The sequence below is a fragment of the Glycine max genome, chromosome 7 (assembly GCF_000004515.6).
Source record: "Glycine max cultivar Williams 82 chromosome 7, Glycine_max_v4.0, whole genome shotgun sequence".
Classification (NCBI taxonomy): domain Eukaryota; kingdom Viridiplantae; phylum Streptophyta; class Magnoliopsida; order Fabales; family Fabaceae; genus Glycine; species Glycine max.
The window spans coordinates 36,668,025-36,680,680 of record NC_038243.2 but is presented as its reverse complement, the minus strand read 5'-3'; the positions used below and the strand labels follow the sequence as shown (position 1 = coordinate 36,680,680).

At 35.3% G+C, this 12,656-nt stretch overlaps 1 protein-coding gene across 2 annotated transcripts; it reads right to left on the bottom strand.

Moving 5' to 3' along the window:
* Nucleotides 1-198: 198 nt before the first annotated feature.
* LOC100819722 (RNA polymerase II C-terminal domain phosphatase-like 1) lies at nucleotides 199-11,433 on the bottom strand. 2 transcript variants are annotated; one of them, XM_003529263.5, is made up of 17 exons: nucleotides 10,675-11,433; nucleotides 9,509-9,979; nucleotides 8,913-9,123; nucleotides 8,496-8,653; nucleotides 8,319-8,389; nucleotides 7,985-8,090; nucleotides 7,757-7,840; nucleotides 7,071-7,658; nucleotides 6,908-6,971; nucleotides 5,092-5,222; nucleotides 4,936-4,989; nucleotides 4,385-4,481; nucleotides 3,329-3,561; nucleotides 3,124-3,213; nucleotides 1,521-1,586; nucleotides 1,329-1,402; nucleotides 199-957 (listed from the first exon to the last, which is right to left on the bottom strand). In XM_003529263.5, the coding sequence occupies exons 1-17, from the start codon at nucleotides 10,936-10,938 to the stop codon at nucleotides 849-851; spliced, it is 2,871 nt and encodes a 956-aa protein (XP_003529311.2). In that variant the 5' UTR covers nucleotides 10,939-11,433; the 3' UTR covers nucleotides 199-848. The 2 variants fall into 2 exon arrangements, with proteins under 2 accessions (XP_003529311.2, XP_006583810.1); XM_006583747.4 differs by having other exon boundaries at nucleotides 5,092-5,141.
* Nucleotides 11,434-12,656: the final 1,223 nt, after the last annotated feature.

Here is a 12,656-nt window from a genome sequence, read left to right as displayed (position 1 = left end):
TACAAAAATTTATACAACATTTTTTTCTCTCCATCTCTCTTCATCACAACACTTACCACATGTTATACTTTACTCTCCTCTATTTTTTCTCTTTCACTTTTGTTGTACAAATTGTTGTATAAATAACATTTCTCTTTTGAGAAAGATGTTTATTGCACCACAACTCTCAACATAAGATATGGGAACAAAATTCACAGATAATAACAATTGAGGAGTGTATTACATCATCAGTGAGTTACAATACTATGCAAATTCACCAACCTCAAGACTCTGCAAATAACAGAGTCTTCAGAGGGGCAAATGGTGACAGAATTAGTTCAATAAAAAACTATAAGCCGGTTGGGTTAGTGAAAACCGACTTCCATGCATAAAAAAGAAAAGAAAACCTGTACTAAATCATTGTACCATTACATGAGTTAGAAAAACGCTGAATCAATTCTCAATTCCAATAAGGTAACTCTAAGTATGCTGCATCATGTATATAAACCACAGAAATGCAAGTTAGCATTGGACTTGCCTCATCATCTTGTCTTGTGAAACCGGTGTCTCAGCATTTCCAGGATACACAACCAATACTGCATTGCTTGGGAGGACCAAGATGTGAGTATGTTACAACATCTTTGACCAGTATGGCACCCCACTTCAGTGAGGAACTCATATTGGTACAAAAAGTGGGTGTTCTACTTTGGCTTTTTGGCTCAGTGACAAGGTGACTGAGGCCAAGCACCCACTTAAACGGAAATGGTCCAACCCAAAAGTCATTCTCCGTATTGCTGAATCAGTAACATATACATATGCCCCAACAACAGTCTTATCAGTATGCGAGATTGAAAAGCCCAGCACTCTTTTCAAGGAATTGGTGGAGCATTCCTGGGATATCTAGCTGATGAGGGCATCCGCTGCATTGGTCGAGGGTATTCTTGCTTTAAACGTTTATTTGAAAATCCCTGATGTGGCCTGGTTCACAAAAAAATAATGTGGTTAAGAAAAATGGTTATTAATAGGGGGTAAGAAAACATGAATTTTAGAAAACCAGCATATCATTGTTAGAACCTAGGAGCCAATTCTCTATCGGTATTTGCTTTGTCTATTTTTCTTTTATAATATTGACCAAAAGCAGACAAGATAGCTCGCACTGCACCATATATACTTCAATTAGAAGAAAAGCAATAGGGCTTCCCAAAATTCAAATGGGTGGAAACCACAACATTCCACATGATAGATCAAGAAAGCAGAACAAGGGAGAGTACAAACTAAAGTCCATCCATTATGCAATAAACATGTAAAGAAAATTAAATATACACAATCTGCTAATAAAGGTAATGGACCTGGGAGAGCTCTGCCGTTTCTGAATGCTTTGGCCAAGCTTTGATCTTAGACTTCCAAGTGCCTTCTCGGCAGCCTAAAGAAAGAATGCATATTTAGTGCTCCAACACCATATGTGAAGAAGTTAATCAAATTAATGGAACAAGACATATATATTCATAAATAATATTTCATAATTAAAGAAAACAACAGACCTGCATTTTAGCCTCATCCCATGTTAATCCAATACCTTTACCAAAGACCTTGCCATCTATTTCAACCTAAAATAGAGAAAACAAATTATTTTAGATACAGTCAGAGCTTTTTACTTTAAAAAAATGCCAGAAGATGAGTAAAACCAAAATGCAGGGATAAACAAAGCGACAGAAATGTATTATGACAGAGAAAGCATCCTAGTCATAATTAGCCCCCCCTGTGGTTACAAGTATGTTGTAAACAGAACTACTACCCTGTACAACTGAGCCCAGATTCCAGATAGTAAAAGAGAATTACCATTTAACACTCATCCTTCAACTTCCCTGATCATAAACCACATAAATATAGAACGCATCTAGAATGGATCACCCACTCAAATGGTCCATTGTGGACCATTTTTTTAAGCCATTGGATACATCTAAGGTCTACAGTTTTGTCATAGACCCTCTCCACCAAATAACCCCTCCTGCCCCACTAACTGACTTCTTCCCTTAGGTTCCACAGTCGTCCCACTACGATTCTGTTGCTGCCATCGCGTTCCCGATGCCGCAGCCACCACCATGTTCTCGTCATCGTTTTTTGCCAAACCCCTTACATCATCAATCAACTGGTTCTGCATAGATCCAAATCACCCCTCGTTGTTGTCGACGCATTCTCATCCTAGCCAAACCCGTCCCATCACCGGTGAAGTTCCTACTCCCTGGACATTCTTTGCTCAAGTCACCTTCCAGATCTGGTTTGCGTCTGAAGAAACAACCAGATCTGGTTTGCGATTTTAGTCAAAATCCATGATCCTGTTCACGATTTGTAGTTCACAATGATGATTCGACTCCCAAGCAGTGCAGTTTCAAGAACCAGTTCATTGATGCCCACTTTACAAAGTTCACTACTTTTTTTTCTTTTCATTTTTGGGTTTTGTTCTTGACTTTTATTCTGAAATCCTCAGTAAGATTGTTTTGGGTTTGTTGGGAAAATTTTGTATCAAAAGCGGAACTTGAGTTCTCATTGGAATATTTTGTGGCCTGAATTTGATGAGATCAGTGTTGCAGTTTTAGTCTTTGATTTTTGTTATATGTTATTGAATCTGTTTTAGATTTGATTTTTGCGTTTTCGTGACATGGGGGGAATGGCAGTGGTGGGTGATGTTGCTGCTGGAGGTGGTGGATGGTGCCGCCGTCAGAGGCAGTGGAGTGGTCACCAGAAATAAGTCGGAGAAGAAGGTATGGACTATGGAGTGGGAATCTGGTGAGGCGGGTGTATAATAAGCTTGCATAGTGTAAATTCATCCAATGGTCATAAAAAGTGGTGTGCAGTGGACCACATGAACAAGTGGTCCATGCTAGAAATGTTCCATAAATATAAGGGAAAGTAACACTATTTCTGATATTTCACCCTAGAGACACCAAACTTCCCAAGACAACAAATATAGAGAAAATTCAAAGTAGCAACGAAATGTCTCCCCTAATCTATTGAAGGAACGAAAAACTAAAACACAAATAAACAAGACAAAGTTTAGATACAAAGTATAATCATTTTGCAATGCAATGAAGCTAATATTTTTAACCCAATTGGTTCAGAACACTGAAACATTTTCTTACAAACCTGTGCGTGTACTTCATCTTTCTGAACTGAATTTGTTGACACTGGAGCAGGTGCAGATAGAAAATTGACATCAAGACCCTCCATCATGCACTGAATAAATTGAGTGCATAAATTATAGCATATCAACAACACAAACGCTAACAGAATTTAACAAAAAAATACATTTTTGTTGGGAGGGTAGGTTGGTCAATTTAAAAAATCTTACCAATTCTTTCAGGGAAGAGATTGAACCCATTGACCTCTTAGAGACATCCAACCTAGGATCTAAAACTCTTGATGGAGATGCAGTTGAAAATGAAGCTGAATCCTCTTTAGACAATGGCTGATTACCAAGAGAGCTGGCAATACCCATGTAACCACTGTCATTTACATTAGGAAACCCACTCACATCGCCATATGTAGAACCAGGCTCATCCTTGGCACTAGACAAATATATATCTTCAAAAACATCCAAAAAGGTCAAAATATATTTAATATGAAATCAACTGAATGAAGAAAACTAGAAAAGGGAAAGATATGTGTTTAATCAGTATTAGCTTTTATTTTTCTGACACTGGGATATTACAAAGAGATTTCAGTTGGTTAAGAATCTGACAAAAATTTGTAAATCAAATTATAATTTTGATTTCTTATTCATATGCCTCAAAACCTAATCATTCCCCTTAACCAATTTACTTTCTTTCATCATAGCTAAATCGACCATCCACACAATATCTTTTAGACCAACTCACATAAAAGCTTAAACGTTGGAGGGATGCCCAAGAATGGTTTTAACATTTAGATCTCTAAAAATCCTCATCCAAAAGCCTTCCAAGACTGAAGCATGGACAAGGACAATACATAGGCCCACTTTACCTTAAGCTGACTTTTAATTTGGTAATAAGGAACAGGCTACATGGCTCAAAATCTTGACCACTTGGTTATAGAGATTTTGATACCATGCCAAAAGATCAACTCCCTTAGAAAGCTAAAGCTATAAGGAGGATGCCCAAAAATGGTTTTAGATCTCTAACAAGGTATACACTGAGTTTTTATTGATGGCAGGACCATGCATGAGCTTAAAACATCATTAACTAAACCTCAATATCAAGCCAATAGGTTGATTTAACAAGGCAGGCTATGCTTTTGATGTTTTGAATTTTTTTAAAAATATAAACTACCATATGTATTTTTTGGAGGGGACAAAAATTACAAAAGGCAAAAAAATGTAGACTAGATAATACTATAGCAAGTCACAATGAAAAAATTTAGAATATCTTACCTGCCAAATGTTTGATAGAATCCTCAGCAGCCTTATTTTGAGCTTCCTTTCTAGTTCTGCCAACTCTGTGACCAATTTTTTTTCCAGAAAACCATGCCTTCAAATAAAAATGACAATTATAAATTCTGATTAAATAGAATGACAAATATATTTCAACAAGTGGCTTCATTCTACAGGAAGCAAAGATGAAATCAGCTTTTTTTTTAGTCTCTGACCTAAAGATCATATTAAATTTATAAATTTGTTTCCAGAAAAAATAACACCCATTCAAGGTACCCAACAACAATTGGTGAGTTACACCACTTTGCAGGGGAAAATAAATTTTGTCCAGTTAATTCAGAATAGGGAAAAACATAAATCACACACAGCAGATCCACCAATTCAAAAAGTGAGGATGGGCCAGAAAGAGAGTAAGATTTTATACCACTGAATGAAAATTAAACTAACTCTATATAACTCCAAATTCCTAGAGAAAAATATAAAATGCAGAAATTCATGCAAACCTAATAAACAAGGAATCATAAAGTCATACAGTGCACAATGAAAGATACCTCCATGGAGAACTGCAGTTCAGTGCTTGCAACCAGAGATGAAATAAAGTCCACCTGTTCACATTAAAGCATAGAAACTTGAAACAGTGCACTGAGAAATTAAAATATCCAATGATGCCCCTCAATTTAATAGCAGATAAACATATATCTACTCACCTTAGTTCCACACTTCAGTGCAATTTCCTGTAGTACTGCAACTGGAGTATCTGCATGCAATACAGAATGGCCAGATTCAGAGTCAAGATCCCTGTGGCTGGAAAATGACCTACTAAAGGGGATATCATCACCTACACAACAACCATGACATCATGTCATTGAAACAATAACACTAAAACAAATAGAACTGGAAAAAACATTCAAAATCCTACAAAACAAAACAAAAACTAGACAATAAAAGCATGTTTGTTTTAAGTTTTGTAGAAATATTCCAAGAGTGGGAATATGACATTCCTATGCAAGGAAAACATGGGCATTATTAGTTCCAAGGAAAGAAACATGTCATGTTTCACTTTATTCCCATTGTAAAGGGTGGATATATATTACTTTCTTATGGGAAGTTATTCTGATACCCACCCAACCATTAACTTCAACTCCCCATTTCCTTCTACCACATTCTTTTTTTACTAATCAAAATTTGCAAACACTAAATGCTAGCCTAGCATATTTTTGTATTTACCCAGTAATAACATGATGGGAACTGAGAATTATGGGCAGTTAAAGGCAGAAAGTAGGAGCCGGGACATATTAAATAGGTGTAATAATAACACTGTCATTAGTAGTTATATATTTTAGGCTTAAATATGTTTTTGATCCCAAATAAATACTCAATTTTTGCAATTGCTTCCTGATAAATCTTTGTTTTGTGTTAAGTCCTTAATAAAGCAACAATTTTGTTTTTGGTCCTTGACACTTTTTATTAGTTACTGAAAAATTAGTAAATTGTGTTTGCTCCCTAATAAATTAACGAATTTTGTTTTTAGTCCCAATTAATTACAAATGAAAAAAATTTATCAGGAAGCAAACACAAAATTCACTTATTTATCAAGGACTAAAAAAAGTGTCAAGGACCAAAAATAAAATTGTTGTTTTATTAGGGACTCAACGCAAAACAGAAATTCATTAGGGAGCAAATGTAAAAAGCAAATATTTATTAGGGATCAAAAACATATTTAAGCCTATATTTTATATTATTTGAATAAGTTGAATGGTAACTGTCATGTTGACAGTTTGGGGCAGAAAGTTAGGAGCAGTTACATATTATTAAATGTGTGCGTAATAGGGGATATATGCATATTGTTTTCTAGTAATTTGAACAGAGAACTCTTCTCTGTAGGAGTCTATGACTCTGACACAGAAAATTCTGCTGTATTCTGTGTGATTTGATATTACTCTTTTCCAATATATCAATTGATGTTCAATCATAACATTCCTATAGTGATCCTGGGATTTTAATCATATATCTTGAAACAAATAACACCTACCGGCATTCTTGGTCCGTATGGTTGGTAATTGTCGTAAGACAATTCCATAAGGGCTGGGTTCGAATCCAGCCGGTATAACATTCAAAATCAAATCACTGAAACAAATAACACCTAATAAAACATTTACAAGTTTATATAATGTATTTTGAATGCTTATTATGTCCAGTTAAACTTAAAAAGTAAATGAATGAAGACAAAGGCAATCATCTCAATAGATATATTTATTATGAAGAAAAAGGATATATATGTGAGACAAAAAAAATGACCTGTGACACATTAATGAAAAAAAACACAAACTTAAGCAGCTAGAAAAATTAAAAAATACATATAATTCAAAGAACCAACTAAAACACAAGTTCATTCCAACTAAATTACATTTCCAGAGCACCAAATAACTGCAGCCAAACATCATCAGTACATGAAAAGAGAATACTTGAGGAAGAGACTAAAGCGAAACAACCAATTATGTAGCAGCAAGTGCAACAGCTTACCAGAAAAAGAACGATAACTAGAGAGCATATGGTTTAATCTTGGGCGATCATCTCTGTGATACATCTGCAAAGACATTATCTTAGTACAATTAATTCACCAAATACACCAAAAGTCTAATCCTCCAGTAAAACCTCAGATGATAGACCCAAACATAGTCATTACCTCCTTTGGCAATCTTTGGTGGCTGTCATGGAGAATTCTATCAGATGAAATAGAACTTTCAACCTTAGAGAAAAAGGAGGGATGATGAGGCCGGGGCTTTGCAATACCCAATGGACCAGAATCTACAGGAAATTCTTTAGGTACTACCCGGTTTAGTGGCTGTGAACCAATCTCCTCTTCTGCAGGAAACCAAACCCCCCGTGATGATGGAACATGAGGAGCAGAGGTTTGCACAGGATGTCTAACAGGAAATGGAGGCTCAGCAGATGCATGATCCCTGGTGTCTTGTCCATGTTGCAATATGAGAAGCCTACGCCTTGTATCTGGGTCTAATTCTGATTCAGGTACTTCACCTTCTTCTCTAGCAGGAGAGCTATGCAAGCTAGGTTCGGAAGGGGCAGCTTGACCCATTGGCTTTACTAGTGTAGCAGGTTGAGGGAACTGTACATGGGGAAATGGCATCATAGATGCTTGTGCTGTTGGAGGAGGAACTGAACCAGAAGGCACCATTGTGTACTGAAGAGAAGTGAGCCTGGGATCTAGATTAGCAGTTGTCACAGGGATAGTTGAAGCTGCCGATAGTGCATCCTAGCAGCAAGTGCAATTACAAAAAAGATAAGACACTTCATGTTTGATCATCCATGTATGACAGTTCTCACATATTCATTCAGAGCTCAGGTTGATACCTTTAATTTTCTTTCTACCTCGGCATCTGCCATGCCATCAAACAAGAATGGATCTCGGTGTCCATTGGAAATAGAGCCATCATCCTGAGTAGCAGTAGAACATAAACACTCAAACACATATGTTACAAAATTAAATTATACAAATACTGCTTCAACTTCAAAATGTTACATAGTATATGCCCAACTGATAAAAAAAATATGTAAATTTATACATTTAAGTGCACTAACCTCTGAAACTAGATAATTGCTCACATCAGGAGGAGAAGGTATATCTTTGATATCATCTTCATAGGCAATTTGAGGAATCTTTTGTAAAAGACCATCATCAAAATCCCTGTCAAAAAATCAGAAGTCATAATCAGTTCAAGTACAAGAATACAATTTAGTATTTACCTTTATACTGATTGGGGATAAGTCAACTGCTAAAAAATCAACCTATAACTGTTAAACAGAGTTATCCCTAGGTAAGTAGGAAAAGCAGTGAATCTGTGCATCTTCCCCTTTTTTAAGGTTTACAAATAAAGGGCCAAAATTACTTTTAGAAGGTTTAACACTAACTTACTTAAAGAAGCCACCCCTAACATTGCAAGCAACATTTCTTGCAACACATAGGACAGGGATAGTATTGCTTGCCTACAAGACAAACAGGTTTAATCAGTTCATATAGTGAAAAAAGACAAAATTCCATTCGTGCAATTGAAAGAATTGGGCTTCCAACTATACAAGAAAGAAAATTTACTTCAGCTTGAGGAGCATAGTATGGAGCAAATGCAGGGACAACATGCACCCGAGGTTGATCCTTCTCATCCCACACTTTCAAGCGATCATCAATTACCAATGCCATCTTTGGATGGCATAAACCATCTTGGAAGACATTGAACAATGACTTCTTCAAACCTGTATTGTATTATTGAAATACCATATTATAAGTATGACAAGTAAATTAAACAGAACCAGCAAAAGCACAGGCATATTGTATGGTACAATAATAAAGCATAGACAAGTTACATCTGCATATCAATCTCACATAGGTGAATTTTAAAATACAAGCTGTCCTAATTCTCACAGTTTGCATCTTTTAGGTGCTTCATTACAAATATACAGCTTGCCATTGTAAACAAAACTAATAGAATAGAAAAACAACCCAACAACTTACCAGACTTAACGCATACAATGCGACCTAATAGTTCTTTAGAATTTATCAAATTTGAATCTGGATCAAGAAGTCTCCACATTTCTAGTGCATAGTCCCTTTCAGCCATTGTGCAGACATAAACCTCAAAACGCTTGCGCCCTCTTGCAGTCAAGTAGCTCCGAAGATCTTCCCATGCAGGTCTCAACCTCACAAGAACACTCGTATCACGAATCTTCCCAAACACGCAAATTTTTGTTAGACTAATGATTCTGACAAATCTATCTGCTTGTATATTTTAGATAAAATAGATAAAACACAGCTTATCTATTTATGTCTACATCATCAAATTAAACATTCGGGCATAGGATAGTATATAATGCACTATAATTTGAAAATCACATTACTCTCTCATCCATACAACAGAGTAAGGCAGAAGTCACATCAATGACAATGGAAAAGTGTCTCAAGTGTTTACTTGAACCAGTAGAGAAACCAGTCAATGACCATAAATATCATTTTAAAACAGGACCAAATTACAATAATTAATATAGAAGAAACACAAAAACGAAACATGCCGCAGAAGATACAACTAACCAAGTGAATACAAAATTAAATACCTGTGGATTGATGCGCGTCAGAATAATGTTCTTATCCTGTAACCGTATCAGTGGCCGAACTATAGGCTGATGACTGTCAGATAATGCCGGAACAATCTCAGATTGAACTTTTATCACTCTACCATTATCAACAACCTGATCATTTTCAGCATATTGCTTCAATATATTCTTGTCATCTTGGTAGCGCTTGACCTCTGCCTGCATACCGGAAATTCTCTGTGGATCTACTTCAGAGTTTATTTTTCTCTGGAGTGCATCAATTCGATCCTCAAATGATCGCATTGTATTTGCTACAATGAGTGTTTCGTCCAGATCAAACACTATACCCAAACATCTAAGATTTAGCATCACAAGACATGAATCGTAAAGTCCCAAGGCAACAATAAATCCCCAGAAGCATGGTCTATCGACATTCCGTGAATGCATTGCAACCAAATGTATTTCCTCCCCACCCAGTGGCATTACAGCAGTCTGCAGGGTCCAACATCACAACCATAGTTAAAATCCGACAAGAGAATTATATTACTGGTAGCCACATATGATTTTCTATGAGATAAACATGAATGGTCAATGCTCACCAAAAAAAAAAAAAAAAAAAAAACTAGACATCTTTGACATCTTTGGTAACGAAACATGGACATATTTGCAACTCTGTTCAAGGTATGAAAGACATTTTACTAAATTTTAGACCACAACCGAAATCTTCAATAAATTTTAAGATTCTTTCTTCAACTAAAACCCTAGCAACATAGATACTAAAGCTCACTATGATCACGTATTTCTCGACATAACAACAACTTCCATGAGATCAACAAGAAAGAGGAATCTTTCATAAATTAGTCTCATTGAACATCATGAAACTCAGTTCAGTTTTGAAGTAATGCCAAATACAGGGTGGTCTCTGTTAAGTGACCAATTAGCCAGTTCCTTCACCATCTGGGTTCAAAACAGCAGATTTGTCAAGTTCAGGCAAATTATTACAAAAATTCACACAAGTGATAATTGGGTTATCCAAAAGATTTTCCAGTGCAGTCCTCTGAGATTAAGTCAGATTAAGTCCAGAGAGTCAAATTGTCATGGAATGGAATATAGTGCTTTAGTAGTTCAAATTTTATTGTACCTTTTTTTCATTCATTCATTTTTTAAAGTGTTGTGTTACTATATACCTTGTTCTCTCTGATACACAAGGAGTGCAATTGAAAGAGGCCGTCCTGCTGCTGAGTCTTTGACTCCATTTTGAAGCAAACACCACACGAAGTAACAGTGTGAAGCACAGCAAGTGGGGGACACCTCTCACTAGGTTGCGAGAAGTGGCTTATTCTGATTTCCTTCACATGGAAGTTCTTGTAGTTGTTGTTCTCTTCTGGGTATACATCTACCTCACCCACCACCACCTCCCCCTGGTACACCACCGATTTATACATTCTCATTTTTTTTTGTTCCTTCAAATCAAATCACAACACCACACAAAAAAGTCTTTGGAATTTCGTCAAGATTTCGTGGAAGTAAGGGAAAAAGTATTCATCATGATCATCACCGTCATCATGGCCGTGTCAACAACAACAACAACGCTTTAAGATTCATCTGATTTTTGCATTACCAGCGAGGGAATGTATATATAAAATAAAATAAAAATGAAAAAATTAGGGCGTTTTGTTTCAGAGGAAAGTTTTAGATCCGTGATTGAAGGTGGTGGCGGGTAAAAAAATAATGTTCCGAGAAATCGTAGGGTTTGTGTGGGATCGTGAATCTCCGACACGGTGGCCGGCGGAAGGTGTTTTTGCGTGTGAAAAAATGCGAAGTTTCGGTTGTAGCTAGGGTTTGATGATGGGTGTGCGCGTGGAAGATGATGATGATCACAAAGGGGAAACCCTAGATCCGGAAAACGAAAGGTCAAAAACTGTACTTGGTTCCTAATGCGTAAGCCACTGCCAATAAATAACACTAGCAATAAAAAATTCACTAATATAAACTTATTTTTCCAAATCTGATAAATAGTTAATGGAAAAATAAAATAAGTATATCTTTTTCTTTGTGTTTGACATTTTGACTTATAATAATAATAATAATTACAGTTTGGAGTACACATTCCTTTAAACGTATTTGCCCCCAACCAACATTTTAATCTCCGGTAACAATATATAAATCCTTTTCTGGCCCTAGTAACTATTTTAAAAAAAAAAATTGCCCATGTTTTGGAAATTTTAAATTATATAATTAACAATGAACCAATCTTTTAAAAATAATATACACGCAGTTGTTTTTCATTCTTACATTTATTGGTCTTTCCAGCCCCCAGACTGAACATATGTGTGGTGAAGGATGCATGGCAATACAATTTTTTGTTATTATTTAGTGGTGTGACATAATTAACTCTTCATTCTCCCGTTTTTATTTAATATTTCCATATTTAAATATTTATAAACAAAAATATTACTAATTAAATAAATAAAAATAAAGGGGCAATATCTTATTACCCTCTTGAGATAACGTGGGCACATTAAAATTGATTTAATCAAATATAAGGAGGGATAAAATTCGACGCTACACAATTAATTAATTTTATCCTCATACACGTATTCTAATATTTTCTTCCCTTCAATCATTATTTTGACATCCCAATCTTCTTTTTACTTATTTTTTACTTTCTCATTGTATTGACATTTTAGAAAAATTAATGAACTGAGAATTTATTTTATTTATCTATTATTAAATAAAATAACTTGGAGCATAAGGTAGAGAAGAACATAATAAGAACTATGTATATTATTTCCGATAAGAGATAACTTAAAAATTAAAAATGATCATAAAAATAATGAAATAGATATGAACATTGATTATTGATAACACTTCTACTCAAATGTCAATTATTTAAAAATGTATCTTATTAAAATCTTATTAGAAAAAACTCCTGGGATAATGACTTTGTAAATAAATATGTTAGATTCTCACAAGAACGAATTTGATGAATATTTATATCACATTCACCATTTTTTCTAGTATAGAGAAATGAAGATGCTTTTGACTTTAACATCATTTGTTCTATTCCACTAGAACTTATAGTTTTGGGAACACGAGAGCAGCTGATAATGTAAATAGTACAAGATGGAACTCAAGTTTATTTATTACTAAGGGGGCAAGTATCTAA